Consider the following 25,535-nt stretch of genomic DNA (forward strand, 5'->3'; position numbering starts at 1 on the left):
CTCACAGCTCCAACTTTAAATGCACCACTAGTGGTCACTAATAAGCCTCTAATGTAAACTGTGATCAGAGCGTGGCATATGGTGTTTGTCTCTCAGCCGATAAACTGTGCCAGGCAGGCCATCAAACAGCAGGGGTTAAAATGGGTATCACTCTAGGTGACTTCTCAACTTTATCCCAACTCTGCTGTTGGTCTGTGCTTAGTTAAATGACTAAGTGCCACTCAAGAGCAGATCAACGTACTTACAGGTCAGGGTGTTAATGAGAGGACTCTTGTGCTTTCCACTGAGATTGACAAAGGCCAGGTGGACGTGGGGAGTTATAAAGTGGAATGGTAGCCAAGTGGAGATGTTCTCTGTACCTGCAGAGTCCCACAGGCCAAGGCCCTCTTCATTTGAGGCCACAAGCTGCTCTGGTGCACCAAAGCTTCAAACACAGGTAAGCACATTACACTCCACTGTATGAAGATTTCAACTTTTTAAATGTATATATAATAACCAGGGTGAAACTAGAGAGTAGCACAAGCAAGGTTTAATGCAACTAACCTGCTATGCCAAGAAGCCTGGCTTTCAGCCAAGAAGGATAGAGTGGCAGGCCAGATAAAGCAGGCTGCCAATGCTGTAATGCCTGGCACAGGAACATTGTTAAAGTCACTGTTAAAATGATTCATTTTCAATCCAATAATCTGCAGCACACCATACGATGCCCCACATCCAGTCTATATAGCATCTGAACAACGTCTAAATGTATTTTTCACCTTGAAAACAGGGGCTGAACTTCAAAACCCGGGAGAATATCCATCAGACACAGGATTTCACTTATAATAATTCTTTAATCTTGGACAGATCATTCCCAGCCTTGAGCACTAGCTACTGAGCCAGACAGCAAGGCGGGGACTGACCTTGAGGATACACTGACAGTATACACAATGCCCATTTTGAGACATGGGTGATCTTTATGGTTTGTAAAAGATAGTGCTAGGATAAAGTGAGGTCATCTGGGGGTAAACAAAGGAGAAGCCAGTGTGAGCTAATCATTTTACAAAATATAAAGCATTAGCAGATGGATGGATGGCAACGATATGACATTTCGACTCGTCCCAAAATCTAAGACAAGCTACAGTTTTGGGGATTGACAAGCGAGAGAACCATGTAGAAGTACAATAACATCACCCTGGTGAAGACCAGCTTCATAACCACATAGGTTATTTCTCTTAATCTATAATTTGTGCCTCCTCAAACTCCCAGAAATATGCATGTTTTGAGTCCTCCGTGACTTTCCTACATACCTTGTTTCACTGCAGTTTTTCATCTGGCCTTTGATATCCAGCAAAAGAATGAATTATTCAGTTTTCTGCTCACTTCAAAGTCCATGTTTTGAGTTGGGGAATTGCCGCGTGCTTTCAGCGTTGTCTTCCCGCTATTATACGATCATGGCCTGGAGGTATGTGGTGAACTATCATATGCAAACTACAAAATATCTACATCCAAAATGTTACAAAATTTGCTTAATCATGAAGAAAGGTCACATCGAATTGATGGATCAATTCATCTTTTGTTTTTAAACACCAAATACTGAGGAATTAAGTACTTATCAGTGGATTTGGTCAAATATATTTTATTTGGTAACATTATTTTTCTGCTCTGCACCAAGTGGTCTCCTTCCTATGGCCAGGGTACAATGGTCAGTGCCAGTGATGCTACTACTGCTACTCTACTCACGCGAGTTGTCCTCGACCCCTGCCCGGCATCTGTGTGGCTCTCAACTGGTGGATGCTCTCTACTCAGTATGTGGAGAAAGGGGCTTTTTCTACGGTCCCAGTCGACCCTACAAGCGAGATTTGGAACATCTGCTCGGTAAGGTTATGTTAACTCTGGAACAGTTCTGATTTATTTTGTTTGGCTTCTGTAAAATAAGTTCCAATAGTCGCCTTGATGGTTGATGTTTAGAAAAAGACAGTATGACCCCCACCCTGAGAGACCAGGGTGGCTTTGTGTCTTGCTGTATCTGTGCACCATGTTCAAAGTTCAGACTCTGACTAATGAGAATGCCAATTTGGATGCTAGCTGGAGGAAAAAAAATGTTGAGGGACAGCATGCTGGAAACTATAACCATGTATTTGTACAAGCCATCATTAGTGTGCAAAGCCCCTCTCTGGCCACTTTGAATTCAGTGGTGTTGCCAGGCTTTGTTTCTTTACTGTTGCTTAACATCTATGATGTGATGAATCCAGTAAACATATCTTGTGAAATACCCAAATTACTCATCAGGTCAATCCCAAAATGCAGTATTTAAATCTTCCACCTACAAACATTTAATGTTTTCAATTTAACTAGAGGTATGAGCAATGATATGCCTTTGTTGCAGCACTGTGAAATCTCCTCTTGAAATGGATACCAACAAGAGTAAATGAATTGGGGAGACCAGATTATATATTCATTAAGTCTCTATTAAAGTGTGAGCAGTCTAAATGGTAGTTAGAGGAATTGGAAGGTTTGTGTAGCAGCAGTGAGATTTAACACCCAGCTATGGAAACTTTCTTCACTTCAAAGGGTTCCTGTCAAAAAGATCCAGACAAGAGCAGAGCCTGTGGAGGGGTCTGTCTGGTCACAATGAGCCCAAGGTGAAGAGAGGCATCGTGGAGCAGTGCTGCAATAAGCCTTGCAGCATTAACCACCTGGAGGGTTACTGCAACTGATGCGCCACCCCACAACTGCAAAACAATCATAGCTTGTAAAAAGGTCCCGAAGTCAATTTCTGGCACAATATTTGCTGGCTATGTCTTATCAAATGAAGGAAATAAAGCTTCATGACCCATAACCCAAAGCTCCGCTCTGCAAGATGTCAATGTGTTCTTTGTAGCTGGTACATGTGGTGAATGAAACATGGGTTACCTCAGCCCTTTGCTGTCCCACACTGTGTGGCTGCAGTGCTAGAGTGCACTCTACTGGCTGACGACAGGAATGGCCAAACAGGACGAACGCAGCAAAGGTTTTCATTACAACAATTTTACATTTGGGAAGCAAATAAATTTCAGATCATTTTGCTTAAGAGAGTTAAAATTTGCCTTTATTTACAAAGAAGAGTTTTATAAAGAGCTATTCCACAGCAAATAGTTCCTAGTTCCGCTGCCCTAAGATTTCTAAGAAACTTAGAAAGATAAAATTCTAAAATGCATTATAAATGTTTATGCCAGGTATGCTTTTTTTAAGCAACAAACACATCATCTACGTCCTCATCATTTTTCACACATTTCTTTTCAAAATCAAAATACATTAGGCTCTTTAAGCAACATTTTGACTACAAAAAGCTATAAAACATTGCCATGTGAGAATGTGCTGAGAATGTTTAACACTTGTTAGAGGCTGGTCAAATAATCAAAAGGCCCCACCTTAGAAATTAAAAGTTGTTAGTTTTTTGAAGAGCTCCCTCCACTATGCGTAATGATTCCCTGACAAAAAAAACCAGAGAAAGAATTAGGCTTCCACACAAACAAAGTGAAACTCATTAACAAACATGATACTGTAATGTTTTACCAAAACTTGTCATATCACCAAAGGTTCAGGGGGTTGCAGTGAGAGGTCAGTTTAGTGCTTACCTTCTCTAAGAGGTTCACTGGCTTGGTCTGCTCTGTTCTCCTTGTCGTGTTGGAAAGCTTTGCTGGGATCAAACCTGCGGCGAGGAGCACCGGGCAGGTTTGACTTCAGCTGCTCCAGATCACTCTTTTGTCGGCTCACCTGTGAGCGCAGCTTAGACACCTCCTACACACACACACAGAGTCAGGAAGAAGTGGATGAAGTGCATGCAATTGAACCATGCTTGCTTTGGAAAAGCAGACTGCTGCTCTTGTGTGATTTACCTGTTTGAGGGAGACGTTCTCATCTTTCAGCTTTATTACGTGTTTAATCTTTTGCTTCTGGTTCTGGTGGCCCAGCAGACGAGCATAAGCGTCAGCCAGTTTGTTTAACTCCTCTTGATTTACCCCATTTTCATTGAGCAGTGCATTTCTCTCTGCTGCAAATGCGTTGAGCTGTTCCTGTGGACATACAGATGTCACCATTCAAATGTGTTTTTTACTTAAAATAAAACTTTTTCAAATAATCGTACCAATGGGTGTATAATATAGAAAGATGGCTGACATGAAAGGAACACAAAACATCTATCTACATTGTTTCCTGGTGGTATAGATTAAGCAGAGAAGGGACAGAAACAAAAACATTACATTTTTAATTGGTTTTTCGATTGTTATAATTCAACACTGCACATTGACTATTTCCAAATTGCATTGCCTGCCTAAGATGCCACCTGTATCTTGGCTATTTTTTCTTAATTTTTGCACAATGGAAAAAGTGCAGACATATTGTCCATCTATATACACAATCTCTATACCATATTTACCAAGATGGTTCTATTTACATCTGCCGTTTGGTGTCAAGAATATTTTATACAGATCTTTTATCACACAGGGTTTAGCTGAAAATAGTTGCTCTGGGGCTAAAGATCAGTGAGACTCAATCAAAACGGTAAAGTTGTGTATTCTTAACCATAATCTGAAGCTAAATGGAGTGGATCATCTGTGGTTTCGTCATTAAAAATGACACCATTTTCTATCTCATCACATTTTACTTGATTGATGTAGATGACTGACCTGGAAGGGCCTGACTTTAGCAAACAGCTCCTCATATTGTTTCCTCCAGTGTTCTGTCTCTGAACTTGGGATGCTTAGAAGAAGAATGAATGAGTTTAAATTAGCAAATAAACAAATAAATGAAGATAATAAAAACAGACATGCACACACACCTCTTTTCTTGTGCTTCAGTTATCTGTCTTTGGAGTTCCTGTCGCTGCTCTTCCATCTCCCACTGCAGTGTAACCTTCTCCTGTGACAGCACTTCCACCTGCTCTTGCAGAGCCCGTCCATCTTGTTGCCGTTCTTCCAGCTCATGCTGCAGGACCTCCATGGTGTCTAATTGGGCCTTGAAGCTAATAGACTCTTGTACAACCTCATCTAGACGAGATTGAAGCAGACTTCTATCCTGTTCTGCCACATTTAGCTTATCTTCAAGAAGGAGCCTGGACTGGTCTTTGAGTTGTAATTGAGACAGAAGACTCTTTTGTTCCTCCCCCACCCTCTCAAGCTCAGCCTGCAGTCTGAGCACTTGTGACTTGACCTGCTCATGGTCTTTCCTTTCAACCTCCAATGCTCCCCTGTTCTCCTCAAGAGCTGTCTGAATTTTGACTTTCTCTTCTCTTTCTTGATTGAGCTGTTCCATCATTTCCTTTTTTGCAAAGCCGACCTCCTCCACTAGCTTCTGTGCTTTTTCCTTCTCATTTTGGAGCCAAGTAAGACTTTGACCTCTCTGTTCCTCTAATAGCCCCAGAGCTGCTTCCCTCTCCTTTGTCTGCAGCTGTAGCTCTTGCTGTAAATGACTGATCTGGTCGGCATGGTTCACCTCCATGGCCTTCATCTCTTCGTCTTTCCGTGCAAGACGAGTCTGCACCTCCAGCAACATTCTATCAAGTCAAGGAAAAAAGAAACTTCAAAAAAAGGCAGGAAAGTGACAGTTATTTCAACAGGCTGAAAGCAAATTTGGCGCTTACTTTGCACTCTCTTCCCTGGCTTTCACTTCAGCTAACTGTCTCTCCTGGCTCTCCTCCAACCCCTCCTTCACTCTCTTGATCTCCTCTTCTTTCTGTTTAACCACTTTGTCCATCTCCTCCTTCATCTGCTGGGTAACCCTCTCCACCTCCTCTTCCAGTTCTTTCTGTCTCTCCTCTGCTCCCTTTAGAGCCTCTTTGGTACTGCAAAGTAAGACAAGCAGTCTCTGAAGGTTACATCTAGACAGATTTTAAGTTGAATGTCAATGCAAATCACACTGATGTTGCAGGAATACCGAAACTCAAGCACTCACCTTTCCATCTCTGTGACAATGTCTCCAATCTTGCTCAGGGAGTTTTTGCGTGCATCTTGGAGTTGTCTTGTGGCTGATAAATGCTCCTTTTTCAAAGCTGCCAGATCTTGGCCTTTACTAAAATTGGCAAGTACACATTTTAGATGTGGAAACAGTAAATATCTTGACTTTACCACATCTTTTTATTCTTTTTTTTTTCTAAATGTTGTTTGAGCTACTTTGGTTTTTCTGGAAAAAAAAACGTTGATGAGGATGAAGAGAAATTTCATGGACATGAACTGGGGATTCCCAGTCATTGAAAACCGGAATTTTTGTACCACAGAGGTTAATGGTGCCACTACCAGGCCGTTTATAGAAAATTCAATGAACCAAACCACATTTGGTTAGAAAAGTATATGTATCAAATTATTTGTATTAATGAATTTCATGCAGCCAAGTCAATGATTAAAATGATCAAAAGCCAGTCAGCTGGCAAACACTTGAAAGTGTAGAAACAAGTGACCAAATGCTGGGTGAAATCTACTTATTAACAAGCAAGTTGTTAAAATGTAAAAGGAGTAGAGAAAATGGTAGAAACAAACAGTTCAAAGCAATATTTGAAATGACAAATTAGTTATGAAGTTGTCAAAAGCTGAAATGGCTACATAAAGTAGTTCCAATTTTGAGCTCAAGGGAAAAAAGGACAAACAAGCAACATACTTCACTAAAAGTAATGGATCAAGTGTTAGTTGGTTAGTCATGGGTTAAATGGCTTCTGTCACTCAAAATGGTTGCGGTGCAAATGCAAACTTTTCACTAAATATTGACAGTTTAGATGAATGAAATGTATCAACATCTCTGAATTACAGTTTACAGACAATTCATAGCAGCATATTTACAGCATCAAAGAAAGGATACTTGAGCTCATGTAGGGCTATGTGATGATATGAGAGTATGACAAGTAAATAAGTCTGAGACCCACTGGTCAAACAGACTGATCAAGTTATGGAGTCATCGTTAGTTGGAGACACAAGTCAAAAACAATACAAAGCCAAGCATGGTTCAAATTTGGCACAAGGAGTTTGTTGGGTGTCACGTCTGCCATTTTTTCTTTGTCACCTTTTCCCATTCATATACCGCCACAGTGAAAGCACACTGGGTGCCCTCATATTCAAGGAAGTGGAGTGCAAACTTTAAATTGCTTATACACAGAAATAGACAGTGACCCACAGTGTCTGTGTCAAACCTGTGATGACTGGCATCCTGTCAATTATTTTTGTATTGTGTATGTATTGTGTATTTTGGGCCGTGTTCACAGCTGTCGATGACTATAAATAACAACACAAGCAGTATCTATAGATCCAAAAAAGGTGTTTTGCAAATATAATATGCAGGATTTTATTTTAAACTTTAAAATATTTTGATGTGTAAAAATTTTGCCTCTATGGTTTGTTATCTGTAAACCCATCTGAGTGTACTTGGCCTTTGGACACTTACCTTTCCAGCTGCGCCCTGGCATCACTCAGCTGTCTCTCCAGCTTATCGTTTTCGTCCTGCAGCTGCCGATTTTTCTCTTGCGTCTCTTGACTCCTCTGTTCCTGCTCCTCCATAAGAGCAAGTTCACCCAGCACCTCCTCCATCTCCTCCTTTAGCTGTTTTAGCTGTTCCTCTGTGTCTTCCCTCTCCTGCTCCACCAGGACAGACAGAGAGTCCACAAGTGCCTGTGGAAAAACAGGAATGAGTAAGTCATGGTTTGGAGTCTTTGCACCAACTTAAAAATAAGATTTGCCAGATTAGAGAAAAGGTTTGGGTCACCTTTTCTCTTGTCAGTTCCTCATTAAGAGTTGCATGTTCTAGCTGGAGCTGGATTTTTCTCTTCTCCTCATCTCGTTTAAATTCCTTTAGCAGGTTGAGTTCTGTCTTTAATTCCTGCACTCTCCTCAGCCCCTCCTCCTGAGTCTTGCCTAAAACCAAACAAAACACAGAAAAAACATGAGAGACAGTTTTATTTGTGCATTTTTTTTAATTTGTGTCCTATTAACAGGATCTTAGGGAACATACTCCTCTCCTCCTCAGAGTAAAGACATCGCTGTTCAAGATGTGCAACCCTCTCATCCAGCTCCTTTTCTGTCCGCCTGAGCACCTCCCTCAGTCTTGCAAGCTCTGCCTCCTGCAGTCGAACTGTTGCTTGAGAGTTGTGCACTTCTTGGTTTGCTAACTTCATCTGCTCCTCCATGTCACTCACTGACTTTTGTGCAGACTTCAGTGTCTGCTCTTGGTTTTCCAGCCTCTTTTCCACTTCCCATAATGCATCCTTAGACACCTGTAGCTCTAGCTGCAATTTTAGTGCCTCATCCTCTTTATGCCTCAGCATATCTTGAGTGGTTTCAAACTCAGTGTTGTGTTGCTCCAGTTTGGTTTCCAGCTGCCTGTGGAGTAGTGACAAATGAGCATCATGGAATACAGTTGAGAGTGAAACTTACTTAGAGGAACCACGAGGCATCTGCTTACTTTAGTTTCTCCAGCTGAGAAACAGTGATTGAGTTCTCTTGTGTCTTTTCTTGAAGCATCAAGCGAAGATCCTGCAAACAAAATAGATAAAGCACACCCTCCAAAAAAAAAAAAAAAAAGACAGACAGACAGACAGCAAAAGAAAAATGTCCACTCTTTTTAACCTGGATCTGGTCATTGGCTGTATCCAGGTATTCTTGCAAGACTCTGATCTCCTCCCTCAGCTCTCGAATCACAGCTGGAAAACATCAAAAAACTATGGGTGGTTGCAAGCCAGCAAGCAAGCAAACCCTGCATCTTTTATGCAGGAAATAATATAAGACATCTAATAAATGTATGAGTAATAATGTTAAAATGTATACATTACATGCCTTCATATTATTGTCAGCATGACCAAACTCACCATGTAACTTAGTGTTGTCATTCTCAAGCTCTTCATTCTGGATTTTTGTCACTTGATGGAGTTCCTCTATAAAAAAGGTAAAATACTTATTTAGTTAGTCTGTACCAGGGCTGCAACAACTCATCAACTGATAATAATAATGATAATAAATACTAAATGAATCACCAATTGTTTTGATAACAATATATTGGTTTGTGTTTTTGAAACATAATTTTCTATGTTTGCTTTACCATATCCTTAAATGTGAACAGTCTCTGATTTCTCAGCTCCTCTCTAACAGTTAACTGAATGACATTTTAAACCACAGTTAATAGTGAAAATAGTAAACAGTTGCATCTGTAGTGTGCACAGAATAAACATTTATCATTTGTCATTATGTGAAAACTTACCCAAGTCTTTGTTTCTGTCTTTTAGAGCAGTGGCAGTAGCTGTGGCAGCTTGAAGGTCTGTTTCTAGCACCTTCAGGTGGCCCGCAGTGTTAACCTGCAGGACACTTAACTCCTGAACACACACAGTTAATACATTAGCAAAAATTAATGTAGCTGCAAATGTGCTCCTACACTTACTTAGAAATTATCTAAATAAATGATGACTGAAGGTATTGAATGAATAATGAGCAGAGTGCATGTACATACCCGACTTTTAACATCCAAAGTGTTCCTGGCCTCCATCAGCTCCATCGTTAGTGAATTGATTCTCTTTTTTGTGGTGTCAGCAGAAACCTAGAAAACATTCTACAATTATAACTTCTATGTGGGCAGTATAAAGGAATACATAAATATTGCTTTTAGCTCTTCAAACAAGGTATCTAAATACACTTAAAGCATCAAAGCTCAACACACCTTGTTTTTAAGAAACTCATTGACTCTCTTGAGCTCAGCCCGCTGTCTTTCAAGAGTGGTAACACTGGCAGAGAGGCCCGTCTTCTCTCTGACTGTGGCCAACAGCTTGGCCTCCACCCTCTTCAGGTCTTCCTCCAGGGCAAGCAATCTACGATCCTGATCCCCTCGCTGCTGGACCAGGGACCTAATCTGTACAGAGGCAAAACAAAGGGTTTAAATCCCACATTACAGAACATATGTTCATGTTGCAGTTCCTCTGGGTCATGTGAACCAGTTTTTGCTTTTTACAGAACATGTCATATTGTTGTTTAGTGGTTACACTGACACAGGGTGAAGTGTACCTCTTTCTCCAAGAGTTTCTGCTGTTTCCTTTCCATGGTCATGCCATTCTTATCTTTCTTCACACTTGACCCTTCGACCTGTGTTTTAACAGGACACAAAGAGGGATGATTTTGTAAAAGAAGCAGGTGTAGGAGGGAAGTTATTACAGGTTATTAAGGTAACATTGAACTTACAAGAGCATCCACTGACATAGTTCTGCGGACAGGTGACACCAGGAAATTTCTGGAAGGAGATGGAGGTGGTAGGGGAGCCCCGGCAGCTACAATTAGAGCATTGAGTTTTAGGCAAATAAACATAATTAATTTGCTTATAGTGATTTCTAGTGCTAATTAGATTTACCCACCAGCCTTTAGAGCTCTGAATCGATCAGACTTCTCAAAGGACGCTACTCCCTTTAGGTCCCCGGGTTTAATCTCATAGGACCCCGGCGCAGGGGCACAACCTTCGGCCACAAGCACAATGTTAGCAGAGTCAGCGTCACTTCGACAAACACATGCTATGTTTGTTAGCTCACATATCTAGACAGCATTAGCTTCGTTGTTTGACTTGTCTCCGTTAACTTCAGTTAACATTAACTTGTTAAAAAACTCGTTCGTTGCTGACAAAACGCACTCCAGCTAACATACTTGAGCTGCCTGTCGCTGTAACCAACAGTTGCTAATATGCTAAGATGATTAGTTACCGATGTGTGGACGTTACTCACCCACGTTCTCGTTGAACCTTTTCACCGGGGCTCTTGAAAACGACATTTTACAGCCGGTTTACGTAAATAATGTTGAATTGTCAAATGATATCCACTAGGCAGCAGCGCCCTGTGACACACACAACAAATGCCTGTGTGTGACCGCTGAAATTTCAAAATAACGTCATACGTACGTTTAGGTACGCAGGACCAATAGGCATCCGGCATTTTGTCTCTATGACGCTGGCCCGCCCCCTTCCATGTCATCGGTTCCTCCAGTCCTTCTGGTATTATTCTGCATTACCTCAGAACTTTTTGACTCGCAAGTGTATCATAGAAGTTATACATGTATATATAATTAAACATTAAACATTATATATATATACATATATATATATACATACATATATATACATATATATACATATATATATATGTATACATACATACATACATACATACATATATATATACATACATACATACATACATATATATATATACATACATATATATATATACATACATATGTATATATATATATATACATACATATGTATATGTATATATATATATATATATATATATATATATATATATATATATATATATATATATGTGTGTGTGTGTGTGTGTGTGTATATATGAATTGGTGTGGCATTTTCAAAAGAGGGTAGGGACTAAATTAATATAAACTTTTACATGCCAGTGAAAGCCAGAGAAAGCCCTCTTCACAAAATGTAAGTTATTGTATTTTAATTCATTTTTCAATCCCTTTACCCCTTTAAACTATTTTTATTTTTTATTTTATGCTTTTGGTATTTGTCAATTTGGATTTCTTTAATTTTTGTCTCTGTGTTGTATTTTAATGTCTCCAGTCTCACCTTGCAGTTTGCTGCTCACAAACAGACAAACTCCAACAACATAAACTCCTTGGAGAAGGGAAATATTACTGCAGACCTGTCCCTGGTGTCCTCAACAGCACCTATGACCCTGTGTGCAAGTGAAAACCTGGACACAAATCTAATTAAATGATCTACGAGAGGAAAGGCTGAGAAAAACCTGAAGAGACAAGTCTGTTTACAACTTTAATACTGCACTCAAAGGTAGAACCCACTGAAAACCAATATTGTAAATACATTGTTTCAGTTAAACATTTTTTTATTTCTTGGAAATACAACATAATTCCAAATCCTTTGCAGGACCATTGTTGTACATGTTATAATCTTTTCTGTTTTGTTTTTTTTGTTTGTTTTTTTTTGGACTTGAAAACATGGTCACTTGTACAACAATATAATAAACAAAGCCTCATGTCACAAATGGAGCCATTGATGACAATAAATTACACTTGCCATGCTAAGGTTTCAAGATTGATACATTGTACCTTCGTTTTTACTAGATTAACCTTTAAATGAACAAGAAGTCAAGAGTTGAATAAATATAATAAAAACAGTGGTGTTTTTTTAAAAAAAGAAAAAGAAGAAAACGTCTTCATTTAAACCGAAGCAGAAAAAGATCACAGGGGTTTAGGTGAAAGTGACTTATTCATAATTCATTCGTTTTCCTTCTTATGAATAAAAATAGGGAAACATTTTTGCATATTGTAATAACTTTGCTAAATCTAAAACAAAAATCCATTAACAGTAAATACTGACTATAAGTAGGAAACTGCCCTTTAATTATAATAGACATTTTAGTTATGATTTTTTTGTTCCTTCATGTGCAGTTTGTTTCACAGAATCACCCATTCACACTCAAAACAGGTTAATCTAGTACAGCACTGTCTTTATACAGCCTAGAGGTATTTCTTCTAGTCTTGTTTGTTTTGTTTTGTCTTTTTTTTACCCTTGAAAAAAAGCATTTATCGAGATAAAGATGTAATTTCCAAATTGTAAATAATATCACTGTATTCATGTGCAGAATATAAAAATCTTTCCAACAGACAAACAGAAAAAGAAACAAAACAGAGGATGAGGTTTCCAGTCAATAGCAGAGAGGCAAGCATACCAAGGATGTGTAAATAAAACATATTAATAATTAATAAAAACAAGAACAATTACAACACTCAACACTTCACTTTGCTCAACAGTGAAATTTACAGTGGAACTGGTACCAAATAAAAATGTGGCAGGAAAAGAAGCAAGAAAACCAGACTGAGGGGTGACATGAATAAAAGCAAATAAAATAAAACAGCTTTGTGAATTCATTTCTTACAAAGCATTTTCATTTATGCATCATGAACCCAGTCAGATCAGGTTATTGTACAAATGAGTCTGAAGAATGGCCAGGTCATATCGAGGACTCACATAATAACGATAGCAGGTGTACTTGAACCTGTGCTAGTAATGTTAGTAGCTGTATCAGCACATGAGAGCACCATGTTGCACTTAAAATATCTTTATATAACTTACAAAATCAGTTAATCAGTCTCATCATTTAGCAATTTCTTCAAACAATGTTCGATTTAAACTTTTCTCTAAGCTCCTCAGTGAAATGTCAGTGCTTTTGACTCAGAATGACTGTTTGTTTAACACATGGAGTCGATGAGGGCTTTAGATTGTGGGATACACATCATGTTTAATCATTTGTGTCACTGGCCCAATCCACAGGTGTGCAGCAGAGCGGATAACAGAAGGCATGCATGAATCTTGAGAGCCACACAGAGAGTGAAATAAAAAGAAAAGGTGTGAATATTCACTTCCACCTCTGGTCTGGACCGTTCCTATGGGGTTTAAGAATCCAAGGACAATCACAGTTTAGACAGAAGAGCAGTTAGAGAGGATTTGTCGTTGGATTCTTACAGCCCATGGGAGCCATCACAGTCATCTTTACTTCTACAAAACCAGCTAGAAGAAATTAGTATCACAGCTATGAGTGTGCGTGCGTGTGTGTGTGTGTGTGTGTGTGTGTGTGCTTGTGTGTGTGTGTGTGTACTAGGTGTGAAGGGTCTTTCTCAACAGGTTGTAGCCAGGGATTGATGTATAGGAGGCTGGAAACAGCGAACATGCTCCACAGTGGAACTGTCTGTCTCCACTGCCTTCATGTACTTGTTGAGGATCGCGAAGATCTCATTGTTGAGGATCTGGTACTTCCTAATGCGGTCTGCCATCTTCTTCAGGGGCTGTGAAGGACAACAGATGTTTTTGTTTTCTGTTCTTTTTTCACTCACAAAGCAAGAAAATTAAGTTGAATATCAAACAGTATGTTTGTGTGTGGGTCAATGTAAATGTAATGCTATACAGACCACATTTTTGATGATCTCATCCTTGCCGTCCTGTCTTTGGACCTTGAGCAGGTGGTAGCAGAAGTCAAAGAGGTCAAAACGACGCTGCTGTCCCAACAGCACGATGATGGCACAGCCGGCCCAGTTCAGCCCGTCGCCAAAGCACTGCCTGGAGGGCAAAGCACATTCAACACAGTCGTTACATTTCCATGTAAGTGACATACAACTCTCTAACTTATTCCATAAAATAAAATACAATTCTGTGCATGATTCCCTGTGATGTGATGCATTATGACATCTTTATTTGTGACTTGCTGTTGCATGGTCATGTTTTCCTCCAATTACAGCCATGTGCAGTGTAAATGATCATTAATACACACACATGCTAAATAAAAAACTACCGGGGGCCACTGTGCTTGTTGAACACCATTCGAATGGAAGTCTATGGTAAAAAGGAGTCAGTAAACATTTCCCGGAGGAGTTAGTTTGAGCATGATTTTGTAAATTCTTTTCCGATTTGGAGGAAAAAGCATGGCACAGATGAGCAGACACCAGTGTGATGGACAGCTGTTATTGTCCAATAGGTGCTTGCTTGCAGGTGATGTCAGGGTCAAAAACCTGACATGGCTTTAGGCTTCAAAATGGAAGTTTGTTTTGCTACCAGAAGACTACGTCCATTTTTATATACAGACTATGTTATGTGAGTGATCAGCTGACGAGAAAAAAGTCATACAACACATCACGTTTCTTGAAACTCATCTTTTCTTAAAGCAAGAAAATATGCAACAAGCTGAACACAATTCAATCATAAAAGAATAATGAAGAGTATGGAGCAGAGAAAAATCTGACAACCAAAATTTAGCAGCTCCTCAGCAAACCAACCTGTATCTCTGAGCTGATGCATAAAAACATGATGACCCACTGTACAAGCAGATGCCATCACCTCCATTTAGAGAACATTTTGTTATTTTGCGGTGAGACAAGACAGCATAGCCACAGTCTTGCAATAACTACAACAGCCTGTAGTATGTTTGTAGTTGCTATGGTAACAGAGAAAGGCGCAACATGCAAAGCAGTCCCATTCCTAAAGTCTCAAGTCACGTGAGAAGTGGTAGAAGCATGCACCACAATCTCAAGTTGTACTTATCGCATCGTATTTATGACATGCCAATTTTTGTTGTTATGTTGTTATATTGTTATGACATATTATACTTCATATTCTTACAACTTCTATTATCTATACTACATGTTAATGTTTGGTCGCAGACAACTGTGCAAACAGCAGCCAGGTGCAACTCACTCTGCTGTGAACTCGTGTGTGCCCACAGGGATGCAGTAGACAAACTGCATGGCACTCCACAGGCGGTGGAACTCCATACACTCATCGACATGCATCACGCCGTTGGTGGGCGGTGGCCCACGCCACACACCGTCCTGCAGGAAACTGCGAATGCGCGTCAGGATGACCTCGAACATGGAAAGGCCACAGCACAGGCGTTCTTTGGTCAGCAGGTCTCCCTCGCGGGCAATGGCAATTTGCTGGTTGAAAAAAAAAAAAACTGTGTTTTTGAGACAAATATTGGGGGCGTGGTATATCATTTTTTAACTGATTTTACAAACTGACATTTTAGTCCATTAGATGATAGAGAAGTACTCACTCTCACTAGAGCTGTTGTGTGTCCTAGTATTTTTGCAATATCATGATATTGTATTGTGACTTAACATCGCTTCGTCTCTGGCGATTCCCACCCATAGTAATTTCTGTCCCAGACTCATTTACCTTCCTGACTTGATCTAGAACATGTTTTGTGAGGCACATCAGTTTATTTCAGTACAAGTGCCACATTGGAACGGTTTCTCTTCAGGCGTTCTGAAGATAATGCATTATGCAAAGCAGAAAAGTGTCCAGATTAACATTTGTACCAACATTTAAACAATTCCATCAAAGGCTTTCTTGACATATCATATTTCCAAGAATGGAACAGATGTACTGTACATATGTACAAGCAAAAGACCCAGAAAAGTAATGCCTCTGGGCACTGGACTGTCACCAGGTGTGGAGGTGTGAAAATACATGATTTAGTGGATCTGAATTTTTTCATCATCTGTCTGCTTTGACGTCTGGCAGCTCTCCCCAAAGACAGTACTACATTTAACTTACTTGCGGGGTTCCCAACCTCTCAATGAGAGGCACAAGGTGGAGAGGGGCGTACTTGGCCTCCAGCCTTTTCATCCTCACCTCCAGACGCTCGCCCTCTGTGACACACACACACACACACATTTACATATTGCAGGAAAATGACACTGAAACCAATAGGCACCGTGTGTGAGTAATGTGATTATGTACCTTTGATGTAGACTCGAGGCAGGATGTTCTGGAAAGGCGCAGCGTGTAGCAAATCGCACACTTCCTCCTGTGACTAAGATTGAACATAAAACACAGATTATTCTCCTCAAGGACATTGGCCCGGGTGTTTTGTGGATGCAGTTACCAAGCATGCAGTAACCAGGAAGTGATGCGGATTTTTGTAGATATCCTCTAAACTTATTTTAAGACTTAAAGGCACAGTGTATAAAATGCATAATTTATTGTTAAAGTTTCATGTTACTGTTAAATATCATTTAACCTCAGGTGTGTTGTTGAACCTATGTAGCCCTCAGTTGGCATCAAAACTCAAAAATGTTTAGTTTGTCCATTGTGGGCTAAAGTAAAAACATGGTGGTCCAAAATAGCCACCTCTGCAGCGCTGACCCTGCATTTGATATAAATATAAAAAGCTCATTCTGGCATAATAACAATAAAAACAACAGTTCATACAATCAGGTAATTGTACTTGTATTAATTGAAAATGTTATTATAAATATTTGATCATACAATTTTACACACTGAACCTTTAAAATAAAGTACTGTAGGACTATGTTGCTTAATTTGTCTCCATCTCTTGCAGAGGAGATAAATGAGTCAATGTTTTTAAGTGTGTCATGGAGATGAGGTTAATCAAGCCATGATGATGATAGGCCAACATTAGCAGGGTTATAATTTATCAGCCTCCAAGTACAACACCCCATTTAATCTGGTTTAGCAACAACAGGTCAAGTTTACAACCCTTTTATTAATCTCTCATCCCTCCAGATGAATGGCTAGAGTGGATTTAGTTGTGTGAGGTTGAGGGAGAGAGTGAGATAACTCACACATGTCCAGCTTACTTAGGTTGATTGCCGCCGTGGCGATTGTTAGTCGAGACAAACAAGCTACAAATCAAACTAAGAGGCTGAGATGCAGCATCTTGAAAGCTCGGCTAAAGGGTGACGAATGAGAGGGGAGAGCCATGCAATGATTAAAGTAACACACAAGCAAACACATGCACACAGACACACACACTACACAGAGTTCAGTGCAGTCAGACAGCATTACAAGAGCCCAGAATCCAAAAAGAGTCATGCACAAAGACTGAACCAACACCCAACCAAAAAATGTGTCATCACTTCTTCCATGGAAGACAAGGACTTGAACATGTTGTAATGCATCAGCCAAAATGTGTGTCGATTCCATTATTTGTCTTTAATCTGTATTTGTGTAAAAGTGTATTCTTTTATTGTGTGCAGAATTTCTTCAATCCCAGTCCTTATGCTTCCATGGTTGATCAGAGGTGAAACTGTGTGTGTCAGACTAACATGCTGAGAAACAGAGAAACAGAAACACAGCAGCCTAGACCAACAAGAGATAAAGAAATTCTGATACTAAAGACAAGGCCTAAATCCTTACCACCTGAGGTAGTTGCCAGCGTGAAATGAAAGATAGAGTTGTATTTCAGAAAAAGACATCAAAGATCAAAGACACTTGGGGGTAGTCGGACTGGGGGCCTGACAGTTTATGTCCCAGACATTTCATTTAGAGACGTGATCAACACTATAAATTAAACAGACACCTTCAGGCCACCCAGGTTGTTGCTCACCCACATAAAAACATGACACTCAGCTGCACATTAGAGGCCCTGCTCACTGATCAGGGAGCAGAATTAAACAGGAACAGGAGTCTCATAATAATGACAAACGGACAAGTTGTAAAGGAAAACATCTTACCAGAGCTTGTTCGATGAGCAGGCAGAAGAGGATTGCGTTTCCCACTTCCCTTAAACTCTGGAAGACGTCCGTCTTCAGCTCAGCATATTCAATGATGTCCTTGAGCTGATGGTGAAAGAACTCCAAGATACCTAGAATGTACAAAACAAACAAACACAGTTGTGATATATAATACTGTAGCTACACTTAAGAATGTCACGGCTGGAGATGAAACAATTACTCGATTACTAAATTAATCGGCAACTATTTTGATAATCGATTAATGAGTTTGAAGCTTTTTTCATGATTGTTTTAGCTTCTTAAATGTGAATATTCCCTTCGTTTCTTTGCTCCATATAACAAAGGAATCATTAAAACTCAATAGTTTTGGTTTGTGGACAAAACAAGACATTTGAGAACATTGATCAACGTTTTTCAGCGTTTTCTGACATTTTATGGACAGCTAAGTGTGTACTAAATATGCACTTTTAAATAAAAACATATAAAGTTAAGATATCATTATTTTAAAAAACACACATTTTTATTGCTACGGTTAAACTGACGAGCCACATTCGGTCCAAACTTCAGGCTCTCACCAGACGACAGGACGATCACTAACTGCTCAACTGTAAGATCACGCACAGTAAGCCCGGCAGAGAACTCAGACTACAGAATTTCAGTAATCTACAGATTGCAGAAATATCACTTTTGACAGGCCTCTAATCTGCACACACAGATTGGGTGAAAATGCACCAAGGAAGGTCAGGGAATACACTGAGAAAGAACCTGAGGAGATGAAAGGGACATCTATTAAGCCTGACATTAGATTTATATTTTATTTCTGTGTCACCAAATGGTATTTGTTTTACTTAGATTACAATTTGAAAACCTATTTCAAAGCCATGTTCTTCACTATAGCTGGCTCAGTTACACTTCTCCTCACTATTTACAGTAGTGGCTGTTTGATTCCTCTGTGTGTATTTTAGTGGGAAATATGTGGGAAGAATTTTCTTCTGCTGCAAATATCTTAACTACTTAACTGAATCTAATTGTAATAATGTGCAAATGCCAAACTAGAACTAAGGTGAGGAGGAGGAGTCTCATTGTGTAATGGGAATGTGGACTAGACTAACAAAAACAAAATAGCTTAAATTGTCAGTCCCCGCTGTGCACAAAGGGAGTTGTAGACCAAAGTGTTTGGAAGACAGCTGGACAAACACATAGATGGATGAGAGTCACCAACACGCTGGTTGTTAAAAATAAGGTAGAATGATGAGGTTAAAGTGAAGCTCAGATGTGGAGATAAAGGCTCTTACATGTCATGGACATAGTCAAATCAACTGCACTGAATAGTTTGTAATTTACAATTTAAATGAGACTTTCGAGTCATACATTTCAGTGACTTCTTTTGAAAACCTCCTTTAATACACTCACCTAAAAGGGAAACAATGGAAGAACACTGCTGGTATTAAGCAGCAATGTGAACTGCCAATGTTGTTCTCTGAATGAGTTACATCACCAGGTAATGTGGATATGAACAAAAGATTTATGGAGGCAATGATAAGTACAACCAAATAAACACTCAAAACACTTGTGTCCCAGTGTAACGGGATGAAAACCTGTGTTGTAAACACTGTAGATACTATAACACCACACGCACCAAATGCAGTGTCACAGCAGCGACAAGAATCTCACCTGGGGAGCCATACTCATGACGCGGCAGGCGACAGATCTTGGGCATGACTTCTATCAGAGTCTTCACATACTGCAGGATGGTTCCCTGTAACTGTAAAGCGAAGAGGGGGGAGAGATAGAGCGAAGAAGATATGAGAAAGAAAATGTAGTTAGAATGACAATGAGCATTCAGTACACTGAGAGGGAGGGAGACATGTTTTCTTAGGGATATGAAGATTAATACCAGGCTCTTGACAATCTTAAGGAGCTCTTCCATCACGACAGCAATGCCTTGGTAACCAAGGAGACGGCAGATGGTCTTGAAGTGAGGCGGGCCGACAAAGTTTCTGTAGGAGCTGTATATGTGGGAGTAGGCAATGTTCAGAGGCTGTGGAGAGAGGAAGACACAGAGGAACAGTGTTCAGCTATAGTGGTGACAACAGAGGTGTTGTTGGATGACACAGGTCACATGTCAGTCTAAGTGTAGCACAGGAAGCAGGACGGAAGTAGCAGTTAGCCACCAGAGGGCGACTCCTCCGGTTGTAAAAAGAACTCTTTTGAAAGAACTTGTCTGAATTGAATCTGTAGCAACTGGACTAGTAGATTCCTTGTAGACGTTTCACCTCTCGACCAAGAGGCCTCTTTAGTTCTGAGTTAGGGTGAGAAGCCTCTTACATGAGAGGTGAACTGTCTTCAAGAAATCCACAAGACCATTTGCCACTGAAAATGAACCAACTTTTCCTGAGACGTTCATGTCTCAATTGATCTAGATTAACATCTTCAATGACACATGATGTAAAATTTGAAAGGAACAGTATATTGCCATTCAGAGGAAGGCAGATAAGACAGGATGACATATATGAGCGATTGACAGCCAGTATTGTCAAAAACTGACATGGTCGTGGTCAAATCACAAATCTTGAAACCTCACAACACGAGTTACTATATGAGCTTTTTCTCAAGTCATTCTCCTACTGAGCTGCTTCTCTATCTCCGAGAAGCTCTGACTCTTTAAAAATGTGTGAACCAACAGAAATGAACAGGAAAAAAAAAGCGTTGCTCAAAACCTTTCTTGCACCTGAGGAATTTTCTTGTGTTGCAGGCATATTTTGGTTCGCAAGGTGAATATTGTCCCTGCTGCTATCACGCCTGGTTCAACTAACACTCTGACTACCTCTGTTTCTTGTGTTCTAAATTATAGCAACAGCTTCATCAAATCCACCTATTTCCTTGGCTCATTTTTCACATCATGTATAAATGAGGCTTAACACCCCTGATGCCCTGAAACTGAGTTCACACCACATGACTTTCAGATTTGTGGATCACACTGCAGGACGTCTTGTGTTAATCTGAGCTCTTCAAGTCTGTGTGCGTTCACACTACATGAGTAATTAACTAGAGGGGACAATGATTCATTTTATGTCTACAGATCGACTCGTTGTCACATTTTCCACTTTGTCTTGAACTGCCCTCTGTCCTGGTCTATGTCTTCAGTCTTCGATGGTACTTTGGTCATGTTATTCAGTTGCAAACCGTTTTTCACCACGTCATGTGAGTTAATGTAAATGCAGTGGTGGGCTGTCAGGGCCAGAAGGCTATTATTATTATTATTTTTTTATTTTTTATTATTTTTTTAATAATCAAATTAATGTGTGTCTGAACGTGTCTGAATTCAATTACTTTTTCAGTATGTTATGATTATATTTCCAGAAAGAATCTGGTTATTTTTTGTGAAGCTGAGCTGGATTTTCCATATGTCATTAAACACATCATAGCTCCGTGGACCTGCTCTAGCAGTATTGATAGCCTTTCGTTGAAGCTACCATTTCCTATTTGGTTATAACTTTGACTGACGTGTGTCGTCAGCCAATCAAAATTTGATGCATAGTGACAGAACGCCCTAGCCCCCGCTGTCGTCATCAACAACGTTTGAACCTTTGGCGGGTTTTGAAGTAAACTATGATCACTGCATTAACACCACCGATCCATCATGTTTCTGATCTCGTTTGTGTGCACTTTTCACGACCGAGCGTTTGGAGAAAAGAAGGAAATTATTTCAAGAGGAAGACCTACACCGAAGAGGTACATGATTTCCGGTAGTTCGAGTGTTAATGATACATTTATAACATTTTTTAGAAGTGGTGAGGACAAAACTGTTGATCATAAATAGTGCCGGGGACGTGTTCCCCCGCATAGCTGACGCCTATGCTTATGTGGAAACTTGTTTACGTGTCATATAGTGGCTTGTGAAATTGTGGTGGCTGAGTGACATAACGGAAGATGTGGTGCTAATGATGTAGTAGCCTATAGATGCGCAGTGGTGTGCGTGTGCGCTATGGTTGTTGCAGATCAACTGTCTTGTGAATATAGTGCATAATAGTGCATTTTGTATGTGGCTGTGCGTGTTTTTTTTTTTTTACTGAAGGCCCTGACTGAAACCCCACGGTACTAATGTGTAAATGTAATGTATGAATCACTGGTGGCAACAGACCTTCGACCCATACAGGTAGTAAGGCTGCACGTTGGCTGGCTTGTCTCTTTGTGGCTCTTGGGTGAAGGGAATGGCTGTACGTACAAAGCTGAAAAGAGAGAAAGAAAATGTTAAAAAACCCAAAAGAAGAAGAAGAAACAGGGTTTAAAGAAAAAAGTATCTCCATAAATACACAGGTCATTAAACTAACCGATTTGTGGACCCATTGTAACAGTAGTTCGGGAGGAAATCAAAGTTCAGCTCCCAGAAGACGTGGAGCGTGATTCGTCCATAGGGAGCGGAGACGTTGTGGTTGGCCTCGCGAAACATGGCGTCAAAGCTGTCCAGAGTCATGTGCTTGCACAGGAGCCTGTGGGTTAGTCTGTTGATCTCCAGCAGCCATTCCAACTCCTGACCAGGAGACATGCAGGAGCATTATGAGGAAGTTGATTTGAACACAAAGTGGGAATGGTGCTGCTTTGACATGGAAAACTGAGGTTTTTTTTGTTGTTTACATCCCTGAGTGATCTTACCACAATGGAGGTGAGGTCCTCGCTTTCAAAGCGGCTGATTGCATGGTCCAGAGACTTGTACATCGCTGCAGAAATCCTCTGAGTGATCAGGCGGTTTAGGTCGATGGAGCGACCAAGCAGCTGCAAGATACAGGAGGAAATGTTTGAGAAAAACACAATATGGTAAATACTAAGAGCACAATAAATCATAGTCCTATTCAAACTCATATATTTTCATGGTTATGCACCTTGTGCTGCTCAACGCCAGTGTTTATCCTTAGAAAAAAAGAGCAATTCAGAGAAAAACTAACACAGTCTTCATTTTACTAAAAACACCCAAATTTAAAGATCTCGAGGCCTCATTTATTACATTTACAAATGCACAAAAGAAGGCGTACACCACAATAAATGCAAACTAAGTTTGGTATTTTTTATAAAAACAAACTTATATATATATATATAATATGCCATCCTTCATGGAAACTCTGACCCATGCATATGCACATCAACACAAGAGAGGTGTTTATTTCTTTATGTTATTAATGAATCTTACCTTTATTTATACATTTCTAATGCTTTTCTTTTGATTGATGTGAATATATTCAACCATTCATTCTTCCATTCATTCATAATTCAATCAATCAATGGCAGCCTAAAAGCTAACTGACAAGTGTCATTGCTCCATTACCTGTACGTGTCTCTGTTTGAGCAGCGTCTCATAGCGGTTTGATGGAGGGTAAGGAATTATCACGCCATAGTTTTTACACTCTGCTCTGAAGCGCTTGTCTAGGAGGACACTGTGGAACACAGATTATATGATTTGTATACAGTTTACATACAGATTTAAGTACAGTTTGTTACTGTTTGCCTACCTCCCAGCCATCGCTTTGTAGTAGGCGAATATCTGATCTGCGAGCTTGTAGACAAACTGATCAAAGCAGAGGTTTACCTAAAAACAAGAAGCACATTATTTTTTAACGACATAAAGATGATGCACTTTATTTCTTAAAGGACAAAATGCATGTAAGTGACATTACCTCAGCTTCAATTTCATCATAAAGGAACTGCTTCTTGAACTTGGTGAGTGCATAGTATCCACTGTCATTATACAAGTCAAGAGGATACAGCACATATCTGCAGGAGGACAAAAGGACAGTAAGAATTTCTGAAGCTACAAATGAGCTCTGAATTTTACAGTGAAATATTTTCATCTTACTCCATCATGGAGGGCTCCTTGGTCTCAAGGATGTGGTCGGTGAGGATCCAGGGCATGGACATCTCAATGGGGAACTGGATTCTGCGGCCCATGGTCAGCTCCAGGAAAAACTCTCTGAACCAGAGCTGGGAGAGATCACAGCACTGCTGCAGGGCCTCTGGATGACAGCAGGAAAAAGAGACAGGGTTAGGGATTCATTTACATTTCAATCACTGCAACTAGTAGTCTAGGTTATCCTGCCGACTGTAAAACTACCAGTTGGTTTATATGCCTGGGCTTTGTTTCCAAGGTATATATTAGGTCTCTTCTCTCTCTCTCAGGTCCTCAAGCAGAAAGGAGGCCATGCAGTTTTAGACTCCTCTCATCTTATACCCAGAGGCCCCTCCCATCTTTGATCGACTATTACGATTATATAATATTCTACACTCTTCTAAATTGTATTGGATTCATTTGTGGTTCCAGACCGCCACAGTGGTCGGTGGTTTCGATCTGTTTGGCAGCATCTTGGGTTGCCAAATTCTTCAGATGAGACCACAGTCTGGCGAAACCTGCACCACTGTGTTTCCATTTCCCAAGTATGGACCTATAACTGTGAACCACCCACAGCCTTGCGTTCATGTCATCGTCATTAATATTGATGTTGATATTAATATCAATACTGGTTGATTTTACTGTTATTGTGACAATCTGCCTCTCTTCTATTAGCTTCTGTTACACTCTCCACTATTTTCTACACTTTAAATTCCGTGATTTGCATGTTTATATTCTTTGTAAATTGTTTATTTTTATAATCTGCTGAAGTTGTTTCTGTACATGTTTCTGTCCACCTGGCTCTTCCTGAGGTTTCTCCCATTTTTTATCCCTGTACAAGGAGTTTTTCCTCACTCAATGTGTCCCCTGCTGAACAGACTGTAAAGCCCTTTGCGGTGAACTGTGATTTGTAATTCTATTTGCATTTCTATGGACCAACAATACAAGTGAAAACTCACCGCTGAAGTTGAGCAGGTGTGTGAAGAAGAAGGAGTGTTTGTGGAAGTCCTCTATGGCCACAACGATGGGTCCGTCCAGACTGCTGCGGAGAGTCTTCTTAGAACCACTCTTATCTGCTATCAGTGACTCCAGCATGGTGCGCACCATGTACAGCTGCAGAGTTAAAAAGATGAAAACTCAAAAACCTCTAATATTGACATTACTCATTTACCAGTACAGGTTTAAAACACTGTTTTTATCTTTTGAAGATGGTTAGTGAGTCAGTGCGGAGATGGTTCAAGGAAATAATTGGTCCAATTTCACCATTATTTCAAAAAAAAAAACTGAGAAGAATTTAGAGCAGATAGTTGAGAAAGATTTGTCAGTCATGTATAAGTTTGATTTATTCTCACGTCTCTTATTCTGCTCCTGCTCTAACCCGTCTATAAAATCCACCTAAGCCAGAGTTGCTTGTTGTAACTTATATTTGTGTGAGTTTTACCAGATGGCAAATGTTGAGTAATTCAGATCTATGTCACAGTAGTGAAGTTTTTGCCTTTTAAGGAAATCGCTGCACAGACGGGAACAATCTTTTTTGAATCACTTCGTTTACCAGTGGATGAATTGAATGTGTATGCAAGGATGCAGGCAAAGTCACCAAACTCCATTTTCAAGCACAAATGATTAAGTTGTAACAAAACAAACATCAAAGCCTGCACCTTTGTTTTAAGTATTTTTCT

The 25,535-nt window shown here is 40.0% G+C and overlaps 3 protein-coding genes across 7 annotated transcripts in view; 1 reads left to right on the top strand and 2 right to left on the bottom strand.

The window, feature by feature from the left end:
- Positions 1-258: 258 nt before the first annotated feature.
- On the top strand, positions 259-2,824 carry insb (preproinsulin b). Of its 2 annotated transcripts, none has more exons than XM_044040763.1 (3): positions 259-436; positions 1,652-1,854; positions 2,551-2,824. In XM_044040763.1, exons 1-3 carry the CDS (start codon positions 330-332, stop codon positions 2,694-2,696), a joined length of 456 nt encoding a protein of 151 aa, XP_043896698.1. In that variant the 5' UTR covers positions 259-329; the 3' UTR covers positions 2,697-2,824. The 2 variants fall into 2 exon arrangements, with proteins under 2 accessions (XP_043896698.1, XP_043896699.1); XM_044040764.1 differs by lacking the exon at positions 259-436 and adding an exon at positions 1,141-1,441.
- A 225-nt stretch (positions 2,825-3,049) lies between these two features.
- Positions 3,050-10,842, bottom strand: hmmr (hyaluronan-mediated motility receptor (RHAMM)). Of its 2 annotated transcripts, XM_044041049.1 has the most exons (20): positions 10,691-10,842; positions 10,331-10,429; positions 10,161-10,246; positions 9,987-10,064; positions 9,646-9,834; positions 9,439-9,525; positions 9,193-9,304; positions 8,804-8,869; positions 8,565-8,638; positions 8,401-8,471; positions 7,951-8,318; positions 7,705-7,853; positions 7,387-7,610; positions 5,911-6,027; positions 5,600-5,800; positions 4,799-5,512; positions 4,647-4,719; positions 3,858-4,034; positions 3,597-3,759; positions 3,050-3,449 (listed from the first exon to the last, which is right to left on the bottom strand). In XM_044041049.1, exons 1-20 carry the CDS (start codon positions 10,734-10,736, stop codon positions 3,433-3,435), a joined length of 3,111 nt encoding a protein of 1,036 aa, XP_043896984.1. In that variant the 5' UTR covers positions 10,737-10,842; the 3' UTR covers positions 3,050-3,432. The 2 variants fall into 2 exon arrangements, with proteins under 2 accessions (XP_043896984.1, XP_043896983.1); XM_044041048.1 differs by having other exon boundaries at positions 8,401-8,638.
- Positions 10,843-11,744: 902 nt separating this feature from the next.
- cyfip2 (cytoplasmic FMR1 interacting protein 2) overlaps positions 11,745-25,535 on the bottom strand; it is a 31,161-nt gene continuing 17,370 nt past the window's right edge. The window contains exons 15-30 of one of the 3 annotated variants that reach the window (XM_044040256.1): positions 24,816-24,969; positions 23,827-23,983; positions 23,648-23,744; positions 23,483-23,559; positions 23,299-23,407; positions 22,632-22,751; positions 22,310-22,509; positions 22,120-22,207; positions 19,873-20,016; positions 19,650-19,740; positions 17,974-18,106; positions 16,240-16,313; positions 16,054-16,148; positions 15,193-15,431; positions 13,914-14,061; positions 11,745-13,790 (exon numbers count right to left, since the gene is read on the bottom strand). In XM_044040256.1, coding sequence (XP_043896191.1) covers positions 13,623-13,790; positions 13,914-14,061; positions 15,193-15,431; positions 16,054-16,148; positions 16,240-16,313; positions 17,974-18,106; positions 19,650-19,740; positions 19,873-20,016; positions 22,120-22,207; positions 22,310-22,509; positions 22,632-22,751; positions 23,299-23,407; positions 23,483-23,559; positions 23,648-23,744; positions 23,827-23,983; positions 24,816-24,969 — 2,094 coding nt within the window. In that variant the 3' untranslated portion in view covers positions 11,745-13,622. Of the gene's footprint in view, positions 13,791-13,913; positions 14,062-15,192; positions 15,432-16,053; positions 16,149-16,239; positions 16,314-16,820; positions 17,662-17,973; positions 18,107-19,649; positions 19,741-19,872; positions 20,017-22,119; positions 22,208-22,309; positions 22,510-22,631; positions 22,752-23,298; positions 23,408-23,482; positions 23,560-23,647; positions 23,745-23,826; positions 23,984-24,815; positions 24,970-25,535 lie in introns of those variants that run through there. The other 2 variants (XM_044040254.1, XM_044040257.1) reach the window with 2 other exon arrangements.

This window comes from Solea senegalensis, linkage group LG12 (genome assembly GCF_019176455.1).
Source record: "Solea senegalensis isolate Sse05_10M linkage group LG12, IFAPA_SoseM_1, whole genome shotgun sequence".
Taxonomy (NCBI): Eukaryota; Metazoa; Chordata; class Actinopteri; order Pleuronectiformes; family Soleidae; genus Solea; species Solea senegalensis.

Bases quoted from the DNA above. Each gene is read 5' to 3' on its own strand.
- insb (XM_044040763.1), top strand. From the start codon at position 330: ATGGTAGCCAAGTGGAGATGTTCTCTGTACCTGCAGAGTCCCACAGGC. The intron at 437-1,651 runs GTAAGCACATTA...CTCTGCACCAAG, and splicing joins CACCAAAGCTTCAAACACAG to TGGTCTCCTTCCTATGGCCA. The intron at 1,855-2,550 runs GTAAGGTTATGT...TTCACTTCAAAG, and splicing joins AGATTTGGAACATCTGCTCG to GGTTCCTGTCAAAAAGATCC.
- hmmr (XM_044041048.1), bottom strand. From the start codon at position 10,736: ATGTCGTTTTCAAGAGCCCCGGTGAAAAGGTTCAACGAGAACGTGG. The intron at 10,065-10,160 runs GTAAGTTCAATG...GTTAAAACACAG, and splicing joins CTATGTCAGTGGATGCTCTT to GTCGAAGGGTCAAGTGTGAA. The intron at 9,526-9,645 runs GTGTGTTGAGCT...AATGTTTTCTAG, and splicing joins ATGAGTTTCTTAAAAACAAG to GTTTCTGCTGACACCACAAA.